Here is a 17,431-nt window from a genome sequence, read left to right on the forward strand (position 1 = left end):
ATAGGTCTAGGGGCTGCTTCAATTTGCAGCAAGCCAAGCTGTCATGCAAAAGCCATTTTCTCTAGGAAATTCTGCCGCCTTGGCTAGGCCTCAGACCCAATGTTTGGACGCATCCATGGTCTCCTGGATCTGTCCTTTCCCAACCTTCTCCAGGCCCCAGAGCCTCTCCCGCCCCCGCCCCCCTCATTCCCCACAGCAGCAGCCCCATGGCAAGGACTCTCCTTACATCTCAACCTGGCCAGGACTCCATTGAGGCTCCTGCCAGCCCAACACAAGGAGAGGGAGAGTCAAGGCACTTTTGTTTTTTTGGTATCATTTATTATTTTTTTTTAAACCCACTTGTAGTTTGGGTTTAGCTGCAAAGCAGGACGTACAAGATGGAGGGAAAGGGGTAGCTCGAGCAGGCTTGGACTGCAGCTTTGGCGGGAAGCTCCAGGCCCCGCTCTGGGGAGGTAGGTCCTGTGCTCCCAGCTTGGCTCTGGTGAGGCGTCAGCTCTTTGGGTGCAAGTGTCCCAAGCAGAGGAGAGTCCCATTGTCTCCAGTTCGCCTCTTCAAAGACCCGGCCAGAGGTTTTCCAACACTATGCCTGGCAGCTGAGGGATGTCACACCACGGGCAGGCCTGAGCATCTGAGACAAGGGACACTGGCTGGCTTCTGATGCCAGCTGACAGCCTGAAACTTGGTTTCCCAGAGGCCACAGTCTGGGGTGGTTCCAGGGGGCTGCTTCTCTGGACTTCTGGGCGCCCTAGGCCTGGCTCCTGCAGCTGCCCAGGGTGCAGACTTCCCACCCCCGACCCTTCAGCGAAAATAAAATAAAATAATAAAATAAAAATTAGAATAAATACCGACTGGGTGAACATTTACATTTACACAGATGGACAGGACGATCCCCAAGCTGTAAAGATTTACAGATTGGTTAAGAAAGGATGCATGGTCAATGCTGGCTTGGGTGAGGGGGGAGGCGCATGCTCCCCATGGCGGATGGTGGGGCTCCTGGCCTTGGTGAGGGGAGGTTAAGAGCCCGGCTGGGGCTGTAGTCCCAGAGCTTAGGCAATGCTACCAGGCCTTGGAACAGTGGAAAGCAGGTCACCTGAGAGGAAAACAGGGCCTAAGTCTTTCTGACAAGTTTGGGGAGCCTGAGAAGGCCCAACATTAAATGGCTTACACTGTCTTTTCCATACGCCCCAGAGAGGTGACAGAAATTCAGCTCTCATCCATTCAGAGGCTGACATGCATATGCCCTTCCTCCTTTAGCAGAAGTGGGTCAGGCTCTGGCCTGGGAAGAGGGAGAAGGCCGGGGTCTCAGGGTGCCTGTTCTTACCCCACTTCCTGCCTCATGGGACGCTGCCCAGACGTTAAGATTTTAGGTTTTACTGTTGATTCTTTAAAAGAAAAAAAAAAAAAAGTAATAAATGCTTTCCTTCCATGTGGGAAAAAGTAGCAGCGACCTGCATTTAGAAAAACAGTTGGAAGTGTCATTCAGATGGACCAGGAAGTGCTTCCAGGCAATGGAGCACACCAGGCAAACTTGCATCTGGAGCCACTGGTACACAACATGTAATTAAAAATATATTTATATATGTATACATATTTATATCTCCCATCTTCACACTGGTCCTCGGGGCCCTAGGAGGGGCTGGCCCTGAGGAGAAGCCTCCCCAGTAGACTGTTAGAAAAGAGGTACATTAGGCTCACAGTACCCACAATGCCACTGTCTCTACCTCCACAGAGGATGCCAGCCCCTCCACAAGTTTGGGGGTCCCTGCATGGAATCTACTCTGACCAGAGTCGCCACTCTCAGGCTCTCTCTTCTTTCCCGTGGGGCTTGTGGCACCCTGGGCCCCAGGCTGGGCTTAAGTGCTTGGCGTAAGGGAGAGGACAGCAGAAAGCAGGGATGGGACAGCTGGGAAGGAGGAGATGGGGGGAAAGAAGGGAAGGGGCAGGGGCGGCCATCAACCTTCACACCTTGTCCCCAACAGGCTCTTTTGTTGTTGCTGTCTTGTTTGTTGGTTGTTTTGTTCTGTTTTGTTGTTTTTCAAGGCAGGGTCTCACTCTAGCCCAGGCTGACCTGGAATTCACTATGTAGTCTCAGGGTGGTCTCGAACTCACAGCGATCCTCCTACCTCTGCCTCCCGAGTGCTGGGATTAAAGGAATGTGCCACCATGCCCGGCTCCAACGGGCTCTTTTAGGGACTGGCGAGTCTCCATCCTGGTATCAGAAGGCAGGTTTCGGGGCGGGGGGATGGGGGTGGAGCCAGGGCCAACTGGGAACTTCTACTCTTTCTTGTCTTCCTGCCCTGCTAGATTCAGGGACAATTCAGAGCAACCTTCTCTCTACTTGACTCTAGCCACTCTGATGTGGATCAAGAGGCTCCGAGTTTCTCCACTGCGACCTAAGGCATAGCCAGTCTCAGTGTAGAAGAAAGTTAGGAAGCTGCTGGGCTTGGACGACATGTTCTCGGGCTCATTAGCATGTAAGTGTCAGCCACTGACCACCCCAAGCTCAGTCTCCCAGAGGACCTTGGCCTCCTCTATAGCCATCACAAAGCGGGCTGTTCCCTAGGACCAGAGGCTTTTAAAGAAACCTAGTTTTGTTTCTAGTCTAGAAAACTCCATCTGGTGGCCTGCCTAGTCACCTGACTGTTCCTGTCATGACCCAATGAACTGTCCCCTTCCCAATAACCCAGAAGGGCTGGGCTTCAAGGACCTTCCTGGGATGGAGGGGAGAGGACAGACACAGCCCACAAATGAGGCTCCAAGTCCAGGAGCGCCAACAGCTTCATCCCCTTCTTCTTCTAGTAGACCCTGGGACAATTCATGAATTTGGGGCTTAATTTGCCCAGTTTGCCATAAGGCTCAGAGGCCAGGAGAGGTCCTAAGGCAGTCTAGCTGGGGCAGTATCAGCCACAGTCCCGCAGCAAACCGGGACTGCAGAGGACCTGTAGGCCAGTGGCTAAGGAACCCAGAATTCCAGCAGGGACCCCCACTGGGGCAGCAGTTTCCAATTACTCTAATTGGCTACTGGTGAGCTGTCTGTGGCTAGAGTCCTTCCAGAGGAGGCCGAGTTTGATCTCCCACTAATGGGTGGGGGGGGAGTCCTTGTCCCGGTGAGTGTGTGATCACATCGAGGGCAGTTTCATTGAGAGAAGAGACTTCAAAGCAACCGACTTTTGAAAAATAAAACACAATAAAATAAAAGGGTGCAAGCTGAACTGTGAGCCCCAGTTCCCCTCCCTGCTGACCCCCCCCCCCCCACGGTCTGGAGCTGGGGGCAGAGGGCAGGAGGAATTGAAGTTTGGGAGGGTGGAGCTCAAAGGTTAGAGAGAGAGAGAGAGAGAGAGAAAAAAAAAAACCACCCAAAACAAAACAAAAAACAACACTTCCCCTCAGCTCCACTAGGCTGACAAAGGCTGTCAATTATGGGTTGCTGGTGGGGACCATGCCTGCCTTTGTCCTCCTGGACATCTGCTACATGTTGCCGGCTGCCAGTTGGCGACTGTGGCTTGATAGCACTTGGGAACAAAGCAAACCACCTCGACCCACTTTTTCCAGCCTTCAGCGGTCCGCACTGACCCAAGCGGTGGTGGCCAGTGTGCAAGGCTGCCCAGGATAGTGAGCAGTGGGAGAGCTGGGATCCCTCGCAGAAAGCTCTGTGGGGGATGGGAGGTATGGCAGGGGGAGGGGAAGGCCAGAGTGAGGGAGGGCCAGCCAGGGCCAGGGCCATCAGGACAAAGAAGCAAGTTTCCCTTGGTGTGAGCTACTACATGCTTGGGCTGGGGGGTGCTTGGTGGTGGGGGTGGTGGTGGGGGCTCCTCTCAGAGCTTGTGTCTGCCCCCAGCTGACTCCAGACTAGCCACGGATGCTGCCTGACTCCCCTCTGCTCATTTCTTTTTCTTTCCGCCAGGACCACCCCTGTCCTCCTGCCTGTCCATCTGGCCCTATGCACCAGGGCCTCAGCTGCCCGCAGGCTGCCAGCCAGGCCCCCTGGCTGTTAGGCTGTCAGTTTCTGGATGGTTCTGTTGTAGTACTGCGTGATGGGGGGCGTCAGAGGATTCCAGCTGTTGGCGTGGAGCTCAATCACCTCCAGGAGCAGGGACCGGGTCAGCATGGACTCCGAAGGACACAGCATCTTATCTCGGGCGCTGGCCAGAAGCTCCGTCATCATCTCTGGCAGCTGTTCCTCTAGCAGCCGGCCTGTGCTCTGCAGCTGTGGGCACAGAAGTGCGCTTAGGATAGACTGTGAGGCCCCCAGCCCACCTTGGCTAGGTGGGCTTGGGGATGAGGCAAAAAAAACCCAACAAACCCAGCTGGGCTATCCTGGGGTCAAGCAGGCCCAGGCAGGAGTAGCCAGCTGGGAGATGCTACATTGTACCATCATCTCACAGCAGGAGTGTAAGAAACCCGGACTTGTCTCTAGTCCCTTCTGCCCCAGAACCTTTTTCCTCTTAAAGGAAGCCTTCCCTGACTACACTTTGCATTCTCACTTGGCCTCTAGGGCTGTTCCCTTGGGCAATCAGGTAGCCCCATGTTAATTTCCATGCGCTAGATGTCTCTCTGGAAACAGGAGTCAGTCAGAAGTACCTCACGGGAAGGAATAGGGTCTCCTATTTCTCTGTTCCCCCAACCCCCCACCATCTATCCCATCTCTTAGCCCCAGAACTGACTTCTGCCCATACTTGTGATGAAGGGCTGGGGAGAAACATGAGCTGAGGCAGAAGGTGAGTTGAGGAATCTCAAGGGCTCCTTGGGTCTTGAAAAGCCCCTTAGGAGGGAGATGTTCTTTTTGGCGGGGAGCACCCCTGGCCAATAGTCCATGCAGGCCCTCCCCATATAATCTCCACCCCATCTCCTGCCATCTCATCTCACCCTCTTTTCTAGGTTCACTGTCTTCACAAAGCCTTCCCTGACCACATAGTCCACTCAGACTTCCCTACCTTGACTTCCCAGGGACGTGTGCTCTCCTGTATGCACATTCGTTCCATACGCTGCCCTCCCCACATTGCACATGTACAGGCAGGTATGTGTGTGTGAAATTTCCCTAGCTAACCCACAGGCTATCTGAGGGGAGGGACTTCGCCTTCTCTTTCTCCCCAAGCCTGGACCCGTGGAAACTCCAAGACTCTTGTACCCATCTGAGGTTGGGCCATCCAAGCCTTAGGGCTCACCTCCATTGAGCAGCAGAGAACAGCGTCTTCCTTCACATCCTGAGACTGCAAGAGCTGTGGAAGAGAGAGCCACGTGTGATATCTTACACCAGTTATCTAGCACTCAGCCGCTGCAGCTGGTCCACCCCACCCAGCTCACTTGAGCCTTAGTCATTTTTTTAAATTTCATTTTTATTTATTTATTTGACAGAGAAAGAAGGAAAGAGAGAGAGAGAGAGAGAGAATGGGCACACCAGGGCCTCCAGCCACTGTAAACGAACTCCAGACACGTGCGCCCCCTTGTGCATCTGGCTAATGTGGGTCCTGGAGATTTGAGCCTGGGTCCTTTGGCCTTGCAGGCAAATGCCTTAACCGCTAAGGCATCCCTCCAGCCCCCCTTTCATATAATATATATATATATATATATATATATATATATGGAGAGAGAGAGAAAGAGACAGACAGACAGAGAGGAGAGATAGAGAATCGGCATGCCAGGGCCTCAGCCGATACAATTGAACTCCAGACGCTTGTGCCACCTCATGGATATGTGCGACCATGCACTTGTCTCACCTTTGTGTGTCTTGCTAACATGGGATCTGGAGAGTGGAACATGGGTCCTTAGGCTTTTCAGGCAAGTGCCTTAACTGCTAAGCCATCTCTCCAGCCCCAGCCTCAGACTTGATGCAGATGGTGACCAGGTTCCCCACTGGTTGACCCTGACCAGCTATCAAGCTTCTCCACTGCTGCAACAGTGCAGGCTCAAAGCTGACACTGGGCAGACTGACCCTAAGCCTGGCTGCATCCCATCTGGCGTCCCCTCTGTCTGTCCTACCCATTCTCTCAATTTTTCTCTTTAGAAACTGAGTTATAGCTCACATAACATAAAAATTACCATTTCCTTTGTTTTTGTTTTTGAGACAGGGTCTTGTAGCCCAGGCTGTTCTTGAACTTGCTATCAGCTGAGGATGACCTTGAAATACTGGTCCTCCTGCCTTTCCCTCCCAAGTGCTGGGGTTACAGTTGTGTACCATTATATCTGCCCTTTTCTCTGAGGGGATAGGGGAAACAGCGTTTTACCGTAACTCAGGCTGGCCTTGAGGCTTGGCATTCCTTCTTAGTCTCCCCAGTGCTAGATAACTGGTGTAAGATATCACATGTGGCTCAAGTTTACCATTTTAAGTCTATAACTCAGTGGGTTTTAGGACATTCATAGTTACATAACCATCACTGCTATTTAATTCTAGAACATTTCATCATCCCCCTAAAGCAGTGAGTCTATACTCACCCTTAGACATGCCTACCCTTGCCTCACTCAAGCCCCTGGCCACTCTGTCTACTTTCCCTTATGTCTTTGCCTGTGCTGGCCACTCAAGGCTAGCTTCTCACAGAACGTGGAGGGTGGGATGCCTGTTCCTTCAACCCCCGCCCAGAGCCTGGCAGGTCTAAGGGTTAGTGACGTGTGAGGTAATGTTAGGGGAAATTCCTCAAAGAGCCAGGGTTGGAGAAGCAATGGCTGTGTGAAATGTGCTCTCTCTCCCACTGGAAGGCGGCCCTTCCCACTTCCATCAAGGCTGCAGGAAAAGCCTCACGCAGTCTCAAGGTCACTCATCAAAGTGCTTTGACCCCTGAGCCAAAGTCTCCTCCTCACTTCTACTGCCCAAGGCTTGTCTGCCCTGTGACCGAACATGCTCCTCTGAATGTCCCCATTCTCCTCTATCTTCCTCTAGTCTTACCGCAGGCTCACTCTTGAGGTCTAGTACCTCCTCTTCCCTGGAAGGACCTGCGTCCCTCCCTGCCAGGGCAGGGGAGTCTGCCTAGGACTCCCAAGTGGAGCTGTGGGTGGATCCCCTCCTTCAACTTTATCTCTCACTTAGCTGTTTGGGAAAGTCTGTGTTAAGCCAAAAATCCCAAGGAGCGATAGTTCCTTCTGCACAGGCTTGCTGGGCTTTCTTGGGGAAGTCACTGAGGGCTGAGAGCTCTCGTTTTCCTTTCGTCCACTGTGGCTGGATGCACAGAGTTCATGAAGGGACATGGTGGCTGCACACCATGTTGCAGACTGGCCTCTAGATGCCAGCTGCTGGACATGGACTCCTAAGGCCCTTTGCTGAAGGCTCCTTTAACCTCCTCCTCGAACCCCTGAAGGCTCTTGGCTGGCCCTGCACATAGCCAAGAAGTCCCTGCCTGATGCTCGGTGTATGTAATATAGGCCGTATGTAATAGTCACCCAGTGAGGGCCCCTTATTCAGCCCTAATTGGAAAGGAGTTCTGACATTATGCTATCACATGGATGAAGCTTAAGACGCTGCTATGTTAAATTAGCTAGGCACAAGAGAACAAACACCACATGATCTCTCTTGTATGAGGAACTGAGAATAGTCAAATTCATAGACACAGAAAGCAGATGGTGGCTACCAGCGGGCTGAGGCCAGGGACTTAGTGTTTCATGGGGGCAGGTTTTCAGCTGGGGAAGGTAAAAACTCTCTAGAGGTGGATGGTGAAGATGGTTATACTACAATGTGGATGGGTTTAAAACTATAAAAGTAAAGCTGAGCATGGCGGTGCACGCCTTTAATCCCAGCACTTGGGAGGCCGAGGTAGGAGGATTGCTGGGAATTCAAGGCTACCTTGAGACTACATAGTGAACTCCAGGTCTGCCTGGTGCTTCAGCAAAACCTCCTACCTCAAAAAACAAAAACAAAAACAAAACAAAACAAAAACAACTGTAAAAGTTAAGGGTTGGGAAGATGGCTCAGCAGTTGAAGGCACTTGCTTGCAAAGTCTGCCAGCCTGGGTTCTGTCCCCCAGTACCCACGTAAAGCTGTCTGCACAAAGTGGCCCATGCACCTGGAGTTTCACTGCAGTGGCAAGAGGCTCTGGTGTTCCTATTCTCTCTCTCTCCTCTCTTTGCTTGTAAATAAATAAATCAAACAATAATAAAAAGACTGGCTGAAGCAGGTGATCCTGGGAAGGTAGGACCGTTGCTTTCCTATGCCATCACTAAAAAGAAGGCTGCCTCAAGGAAGGACAGGATGGTCCACTCTGAAACTGAAGGCCTGGGTTGAGGAGAGGTTATCCCTCTTCCAAGTCTCTGGCACAGAGAGGGATGTGGGCGGGCTGGGGCAGGCAAGCCACCCTCGCTCAGTGAAATGTGTTTCTTGGACCAGAATCCAAGGCAATTGTGCGAGCCCACACCGTGTTTGTTAGGAAGCGAATGCATTCCTGTGCTATTGTCTCTGCCTGAGCCTTGTTGTGGGCACACCCATCACATCCTCCCTCAGGGAGAAGAAGCTGAGGTGCTCCAGCGGGGCTGTGGGAGGCCCGACAGCAACTAGGGGAAGAGCATCCCGGGAGTCCTTGGGGAAGGGCCATGGGGCAAGGGCATGGTGCCCAAGACGTGCCCAAGATGGAACCAGGCTGGCTGTTTGGGATGCCACCTGGCAGGGAGAAAAAGAGAGTGCTGGAGACCACAGCTGCTTGTCTCGCTGGTGAGGGTATCAACCAGGGGCATTTCGGCCAGTCCTTCCTGAGCACTTCAGCTTGCCACCAGCACGTCCCACTGGCTGGGCAGAACACACCAGGCTACCTAATGTACCACGGTCTCAGGTCATGTAGACCTTGTCTTCAGGAGCCTCCGTCTTTCGATGAGTGGGTATGGCTGGGCTGGGAAGGAGCAATGAGGACTCAGGAGTGGGATGTTTACCTCGCTGACGAACAAAATCCACCGGAGCCCCCTGATTGGCTGGCTGTGGGCATAGAAGGGACAAGGCTTGGTAGGACAAGCTAGAAGTGTAAAAGGTGCAGACCAGCAGAGGAAGAAAAGAGGAGACCAGAGGGTTGTCAGTGGAGGAAGCCACAGTGATGGGCACAAGTGCTGACAGTGGAGAGAAGGAGGGAGGGAGGAGAAAAGAGCCAGAGCCAGAGGACATAGCCCCGGTGCATGGCACGTGGCCCAGAATGGTGGCAGGGCTGGGGACTGCCCATGCTGCCCGCATCTCAGCAGTGTTCTCTGGCATCAGGGTTCAATCACCCTGTGCCTCTGTTGGCCCTGGGCCTGCATCACAGCCAAGTCCAGAGGCCAGCACAGGAACTGATAGTCATGGTAATGACCCTGAGTCATCAAGAAGAGGGTCAATTATGGCTGGCTCTCTGTTCAGGAAGGCAGAAAAGGGGGTAATCTACCCTAGAAAGGCTATCATCAAAAACTGTGCACTAGGCTTGGAGTCAGAAGACCTGCCACTCACCACGTGTCACCCCAGGCATGCCACTTAATCATACAGCAGCTGGGTTTCCTCACCTGAGAACGGGGATAATACCTGCCCAGAACTGTTTTCAGAGTCAACTGAGATAATGTATGTGAAAGAGCATTGAGAAGTGCAAAGCCTGAGTCAAATGCAAGGTGTTATTATTGTGATTACGCTGATATCTTTATAAACATGTATCTTCTGTATAGATCACAACACACTTTTGTACGCACCATGGCACTCTTGTGGAGACAGGCAAAGGCCACAGGCATTATGATCTCTACTGCATGGGTAGAGAAGCACAGGCTCCGTAGTTCAACGGCTTGCCTAAGTCAGACAGGCAGCAAATCCAAGCAGCGTGAGACGAAGCTCAGAGTCCTGGGTCAGAATCCTTTTCCTTAGAGACTAAGTTTCATTTCTCCCAGACAAGTTCATCCTTAGTGTTTTGCATGGAACTCATCATCCTTAATTCCACTGACTGGTATCACAAGAGCCCACCTGGGCCTTCACAAAATTGAGCTGACTTTGCATATTTGTTTTTACTGGTGACCATACGTCCACTCATTCATGTACACATCTCTCCCTCCATCTGTCTGCTCCCTCACTCATCCATTTACCCATCCACTCATCCATCCGTCCACCCACCCACCCATCCACTTATCCCTTTACCCACCGACCAACCATCTTTCCATCCAACGTACCTTTCTATCCATGCCTGCGTGCATACACCCACCAATCCACCTACCCACTCATCTACTCATATATGCATCTACCCACCCACCAGCATTTATGAAACACCAATTATGTGCTAAATGCACTGTAGGCACAAGGATAATAATAAGACTTCTAAGTCACGAGTGTAGCGGGGGTGGGGGGAACTGAAGCTTTTCATAGGTATGGATAGGTATGGATAGGTATGGGCTGGATGGTGGTGGTGGGGAATATTGCAGACATATGGCAAAGAAGAAGGTGCCAGAGCTAACCCAGGGGCAAGCAGGGTGCCCCGGAGCAGCAAGTGTTCCAAGATGGCAAAAAGGGTCAGGCTGGGCATTGGAGGAAAGTAGGCTGACAAAGAAGATCAGGGCCATAGCCAACCTAGAGAGCTCTAGATTCTACATGCCATACTACTGAATGTGGCTTTTTAAAAATGTTTATTTATTTATTATGACCATCAGGCTTTGCAAGCAAGTGCCTTTAACCAAGGGTCTATCAAGCTCCTAAAAGATACATACATACATACATACATACATACATACATACATACATACATACATATATATATATATTTGGTTTTCAAAGTAGGGTATTGCTGTAGCCTAGGCTAACCTAGAATTCACTATGTAGTCTCAGGGTGGCCTCGAACTCACAGCGATCATACTACCTCTGCCTCCCAAGTGCTGGGATTAAAGGTGTATGCCACCATGCCAGTCCAACCAATTGATTTTGAGGCAAGAAAACGAGTGAGCGCAGTGCTAGGAACATTGAGTCCCTGGCCCTTAGGGATGATCAGGAAAGATGACCAGTGAGGAAGCGGGTACATGGCTCAGTGCTCAAGGTCAATCAAGGCCAGAGGAATGAGTGAGCTGACCTGAGAAACACATGGAGCGAGAAGAGGAGAGGGCGAGTGAGGGCTCCACTCTTGGAATCAGCAATGTCTCAAGAAGGGAGGGGTGGGGGACCCCTGGAGGAGGAAGAGGAGGACAGTCAGAGAGCTGCGTGGAGCAGGAGGAAGGGGAGTGATGGAAGCAACCAAGTTCCAGGAAGTAGAAGGTCAACAATGTCAAATGCTCAGAGAGGTCAAGTAACATGAACAATAAGAAAAGTCCCCTGGACTTAGTGATTAGGGCAGTGAGGGTGACCTTTGCCATGATCACATCAATTCATGACAGGGCCAGGTAGAGGCTGGAGACCAAACTTGGAGAGGAGGAGGGAAGCCAAAAGTACAGACAAAAAGAAATGTGCCCTTTCTTTCTTTTTCTTGGGGTCTCTCCATCCCTCACTCTCTCTTTCTCTACTTGGGTCTCTTTCTTTTTGAGCTGGCCTACGGAAGAGGAAGTTAGGATAGGACGCCAAGAGAGACTGGCCCGAGGTCAACAGAATGCACGTGGAGGTGGGAACCCATTTAAAGGATACAGGTGGACGGGACTGGGCAGAACAAGAAGAGACGGTTGGCCTTAGATAAGAGACAAATCCTCTGCGTCAGGAGGCCTATGAATATAGGTACAGGTATACAAGCTCACGCTATGAGGTTAGTGTGTTTCAAGTTCATTTCTTAATCTCATCACTTTGGTGCTACCTGCATTTCAGACATCCTCTGGAAAGGGGAATTTCCTCTAACACTTTTCCACTAGCCTAACAAGGAGTCTTGCTAGGGTGGCCAAGGTCAGATGTCAAGGAAGTGCATGCGTCTGCCCTGGACTTCAGCCCAAGCCAGGGCCTGAGGTCTGGCTGTCAGCCTTCTATCCAAGGCAAACAGGCGGGCAGGCACCCTAGCTGCGCACCAGGCGCCCAGCGGGAATAATTAGCCTCCTTCCTGCCGAGCTTGCAAACCGCCCTGTACAAAGTGGCGGCAGTAAATGTCACACGGGGTGGGGGGGGGGAGGAATGCTTCATCCCACAGCTGGCCCCAGGGGGTGGAAATGTAATCTGGGGCCTACAGCTGACACTGAATCCTTCAGCGGACACCCGAGCCAGAGGACAGGGGCCACAGCTCCGGTGGATCCTCCTGAGGGCCAAGTCCAGGTCAGTGGTCTGGATAGGAGGGGAGTTCTGTTCACAACCCTTGCAGCTGTGAATTCCCAGGACCCTGGGGTCATCTCCGGAACACCAGGCAAGTCAGCCGTGTCGGCAGCCAGTGCCTCCCAGTTTTACCTTTGGTGCCCTTCCCATCCTTTCTAGAAGCAGTTTGTCTTTTCTGTTCTGAGCTGTCTCGGTCTCCACCATCCCTCCTCAAGGACGATCAGCAGACACGTGAGGCACTTCTGAGCTTTCCCCTAGCCAGTGCTCCTAAGGGGCTGCACACCACCTTCGGGGTGCTCACAGATCACCTGCCTTGTGCTTTTGGTGCTTGGTCTACGTGCTCTGTGTGCATTTAAAACCCACTTGAGCCCTGTGCAGACTCTCTGAGTTTGGCACGATGTAATGCCTCATGCTAGCATAGCAGAATTCAAGGCTGGGAGCAAAAACAACTTCCCCAAGCCCTCGGTACATGGGAAGGGAGGATTTGAGCCCAAGTCTAGCCTGGCTTTAAAGTCAAAGCAGGGGGCTGGAGAGATGGCTTAGCGGTTAAGGTGCTTGCCTACGAAACCTAAGGACCCAGGTTTCATTCCCTAGGACCCACGTAAGCCAGAGGCACAAGGTGGCGCATGTTTCTGGAGTTCGCTTGCAGTGGCTGAAGGCTCTGGTGTCCTCATATTCTCTCTCTCTCTCAGATAAAGTAAAAACAAAACAAACAAAAAACTCTCTTTTAAAGTCAAAGCAGCTTACTTATGCACCCCCACCCCCCGTGATTTACACAGAATTAGGCTGAAGGGGAGAGGCCAGGGAGGCGACTGTACATCCGGTTTGCTTGGGATGGTCCTGGCTTCCACCTGTCATTCGGAAGTAATTAGTAATGGCTCTACTTCCATTCCCTAAACTGCGTAAGTTTGGACAGTATGTTACACTGTCGCACAGACAAGGTCACCCCACTTCCTCCTCTCCCTGTTCAGAATCCTCACTCAGTGGGTTGGGAGTATGGGTGCGGGAGGGAGGGCTTGAGGCTGCCAACACCCAGCCTCGAGTGACGGAGGGCTGGTTATCCTCAAAGGGACACCTGTGTCGCAAGCCTTACCTGGGTCTGCCAACCTTCCTTCCAGCCCTGGCCTCCTCCAGAAGGAGCAGGACGGAATCATGGTAATTGGCACCGTGCCCCTGCTCTGTGCTGGCGTGGCAAGGACAGAAGAGCAGACCCTCTCCCGGCCTCTTGCGGGGCATCCCGGGCCATCGCCCCTCGCACTGCCCTCTGAAAGAATGACTGCCGCTTGCGTCTGACTCCCCACAAGTAGTTCTCAAAGGCAGGGAACTGGAGGGGGACGGGGAGAAAGGAGGCTGGCCTGGGCTCGTACCTTCTAAGGCTGTCCTTCCAGGTTAGGACCCTGAGCTGAGCCAAAAGAGCTGAGTCGTGGAGTGGCAGGTTGCTCTCTTCCCCTAGCTGGGCTTCCTCCCTCCCTTGGCCCCTGCCCCTCACCTCCACCCACCCAAGGCCTGAACTTGACCTTGCTGGCTTTGAGGGGAGGGTGTGACAGCCTCTGGGTAGAGGGCCCTAGCTGCCTGCAAAGGCATTTTCCGCTCTCTAAAGTAAACAATCAAACAGGAAATTAATCGAAAAACCCACATCAACGGAAGGTTCAGGTTGTGATTTTCACAGCCCCAGAGCCAGGAAATTCAAGGTTATAGTTCCCATAGCAACTTGCCTGTAGAATCAGTGACTGCTGGGCTGGAACAGAGCTTGAAGGGTCAGCCAGGGAACCCCCTGCCTCCAGCAAGCGTTCCCAGCAGCAAGTCTGAATGTGTCTTAGAGAAGCATGCTGATCTGCAGTGGGACATGGTACACGGGAAGACTACCAGGCTGGGATGTACTTTCAGAGTCCAGATTAACTGGCTTTGTGAGTTGGCCATCCGTAGGCCTCTCTGGGATTTACATTGTTCTGTTCCCATTACCACAGCTTATGAGATGAAAAGACTGCTTAGGCTTTGCCTGTAGGTGAAGGCAGGAGGGCCACACTCGCCATCCTTCAAACCCCTCGCTCACAGTGCCCCCATCTCCAGCCCACATCAGTAGCCTTTTGCTCTTGCCTCTTGTGACTGGCCTTGGATCCAGTTCTCTGGCTTCTTCTCTGAGAAACATCTCATTTGACTGACAGGTCCAGAAGCTTCCAAAACAGCCACCAAAGTGGCTTCCTTCCTTGGATACCTTTTTCTACCTTAAATATTAACTCAAGCCGGGCGTGGTGGCGCACGCCTTCAATCCCAGTACTTGGGAGGCAGAGGTAGGAGGATCGCTATGAGTTCAAAGCCACCCTGAGACTCCATAGTGAATTCCAGGTCAGCCTGGGCTAGAGTGAGACCCTACCTCAACAAACCAAAAAAAAAAAAAAAAAAAAAAAAAAAAAAAATACACACACACACACACACACACACACACATATATATATAACTCAGTGCACCCTCGTGGCTCTGGTGAATTCAATAATCAGGTAGTTACTGAACTCAAAGGAAAATTTTCCCCTTAGAGGGGATGGAAGGGGGGAGGCTGGGTGTCTTTTTTAAAATTTTCATTTACTTATGAGATCAATAGAGAGAGAGAGAAAGAGAGAGAGAGAGAGAGAGTGGGAGAGAGGGAGAGAGAATGGGCACCCCAAGGCCTATTTCCACTGCAAATGAACTCTGGATGCATGCGCCACCATGAGCATCTGGCTTATGTGGGTCCTGGGGAATCGAAACTGGGTCCTTCGACTTCACAGGCAAGCGTATTAACTACTAAGCCATCTATCTCTCAGCCCTTGGGTGGGGTTTTCTTTTGTGTGTAAGCATGGAGGAGTCCCTGCCTGGCAGCAAAGGCGATGAGGGCGCTGGAATGCAGCCTGAGGAGGAAACAGTCTGGAATTCTTCCCTGAGCGTCATGCTGCCCTCCCACTGAGATGGCCACTGATAGCCCCCCTGGCCTTATCAGTAGGACCCAGAGGGGAAACACTAGCCAAGTTGGAACGGGCACTTCCTGGGCACCAGGCCGGTGGCAGAGGGCGCCCAGCCACCTTCCCTGCTGCCAGCCTGGCCCTGGAGCCAGAGCCTGATGTGAGCAGGGCTGGGGCAAGTGAGAAGCGGCGCCTGCCGGACAGACGCAGTGTCTCCCTGATTTCCTAATAGGCCCAGTGCATGCCAGGGCCCGATGGGCAGCTCACCAGGCCTGGCCTTGCTTGCGAAACTGTCCTTTCCTCCAACTGGGTGAGCTTCCTGGGGTCAACCATGCCTCTGTCCAGCCACTGGAGTCCCCAGGCTTCAATGGTCTAGGTGGGGCCTGGGTGGGCCACGTCTCCCACCATCTCCCTTCACCCTCCTTCCTGAGTGCCTCCTTGTCTCCATCCAGTAGCTCAGGGAGACAGGCTACCTCCCAAGGGAGCAAGATGTTCCCTTTCATGATGCCAAACAAATAGATTTAATCAGTAAGGATGGGGGGAGGAGACTGTTGGGGAGTGATGACTTCTCCAAGGAGACTGCAGCAGGGAGGGCCACCCATTTGGGACAGAGAAAGGGGTTCCCTGCACTTAGGGGTCCTTCCAGGCTTATAGACGGGCCCTAATAATATCTTCTGGAATGTGCCCACCTACCTTTCCCTGTGCTAGGAAGAAGTGTTCTAGAAGTTCTTTGTGATGGGAATGCTTGGAACTCTGTCCTCCCAACTGTCACTTGATGGGGGAGGGCAGTGTCAGAGTGACCAGCAAGGCCTCTGAGAAGCAGAAGTAGCAAAATGTTGACCCATTATTCTATCACCAAGTATGTCATTCAGAAGAAACCTTTGCTTAAACTGTGACCTCTCCCAGACGACAATCTGGGCCCCCTGCATTTAAGAATGAACATGCACACCCATGGCCACCTGGATCCCCGGAGGGGTGTGGTCTTTCAGAGGTGGGGACAGGTGTAGCCTCTGAAGCCACAATACAGAAGCTGGGCTGAGGGAAGCCCTTTAAGTGACAGAGGGCTCTGTGGTAGGTTCGTGTGCAAGGCGGTAACCAAGGACCAACTGGGCAGGACAGCTGGGCCTGGACAAGTAAGCTTTGTTAATGTTCAGAGAATAATAGGGCTGTACTAAAGGCATAATTAGCATTGTGCTTGGAGTGGCAGCCACCCAACAGAGGGGCAGACAGGCCTGGGCTGAGAAAAGGGCCTGGGGCCACTTGGGGACATCAGAAGGGATTTGGTGAGTACTCTGCCAAGCCTAAGAGACTTGGAGATAAGAGGACTTAATTGGCACCTGGAAGCTTGTTTGGTTTTACAGCCTTACCCTTAGCAGAATAGAAATTTTAATAATGGGGCAATGCTTTCTAAGTTGGGATAATCTTTGCAGATGAATGAGCCAATGAGTCAATATTCTGTATTCCCCGTATGTTCTTACTGTGTTCAACGGACTGTGCCGCAAAGGAGACAAAGTGCTTAGCCTGGCATTCCTGCTCCCTGGCCCACTTCCACCTGGGCATGCTCCTCCTCTTTCCCTCCCCTTCTAGGTAGACCTCAGTGCAGCCAGGCTCATCCGTACACAGGTCCGCGGAGCCGCTTTGGCCTCCTCTGCTTCCAGCTTCTGTCCATCTGGACATGTTCTCTTCTACCCTGCCTCCACTTCCCAGATGCCTCAGGACCAACCCCAAGATCCTCCTCAGCCTTCCTTCATTTTCCTTGCTCCCCTCCTGCCCCTTACCCCTGCCTTGAAGCCTTCCCCAGGTGCCAACCCTAATCTCCTTGGCCAGAGGCTCACAGCCCTGGTGGGGATGGGAGTGGGAAACACAACTATTTGGTCCCTCCTAGTTCTAGATGTCCCCTCGCATCTGCCTAGAACTGGCTTTGTTCACAACTCTCATGCTTGGCCTTCTCGGCTGGCTCAGGTGAAGCCACTTCAGAGGGCCCTCCAGCAACTGAAAGGCTTAGAGTACGGCAGGTCCTACTTCTAACTCCTCCACAGCTGTTCATTTGTATGTTCATTCATTCATTCATTCACTTACTGACATTCGTCATTCACTGAAAGAGGCCAAGAGCTGCTGTTCCTGACAGATCAGTTGGTCCACTAGGGAAAATGGATATGGCATTGAAATACAGGCCATAAAAGAAAATTGACTGACTCAGTTACTTGCTCATGCTGGGCAACAGCAGTGGTCGCCTCTCTGGGCCTCAGTTTCCTCATCTGTAATCTGGACATGGTAATGTTCCCTTCTTCCAAGGGTGAGAGCTGGCATGAGCCACTGGGAATTGTCTGGTACACAGAAAGCTTCGCCAGGGGCAGCTCTCATTCTA

At 52.2% G+C, this 17,431-nt stretch overlaps 1 protein-coding gene across 10 annotated transcripts in view; it reads right to left on the reverse strand.

Annotated features, from left to right (window-relative positions):
- Positions 1 to 296: 296 nt before the first annotated feature.
- The window catches only part of Ctif (cap binding complex dependent translation initiation factor), a 312,214-nt gene continuing 295,079 nt past the window's right edge, over positions 297 to 17,431 (reverse strand). For all 10 annotated transcript variants that reach the window (XM_045142912.1, XM_045142910.1, XM_045142904.1 and 7 more), the window contains 2 exons: positions 5,166 to 5,219; positions 297 to 4,207 (listed from right to left, as the gene is read on the reverse strand). In XM_045142912.1, the coding sequence (XP_044998847.1) occupies positions 3,992 to 4,207; positions 5,166 to 5,219 (270 nt within the window). In that variant the 3' untranslated portion in view covers positions 297 to 3,991. The remainder of the gene's footprint in view (positions 4,208 to 5,165; positions 5,220 to 17,431) is intronic.

Source organism: Jaculus jaculus, chromosome 2, assembly GCF_020740685.1.
Source record: "Jaculus jaculus isolate mJacJac1 chromosome 2, mJacJac1.mat.Y.cur, whole genome shotgun sequence".
Lineage (NCBI taxonomy): Eukaryota > Metazoa > Chordata > Mammalia > Rodentia > Dipodidae > Jaculus > Jaculus jaculus.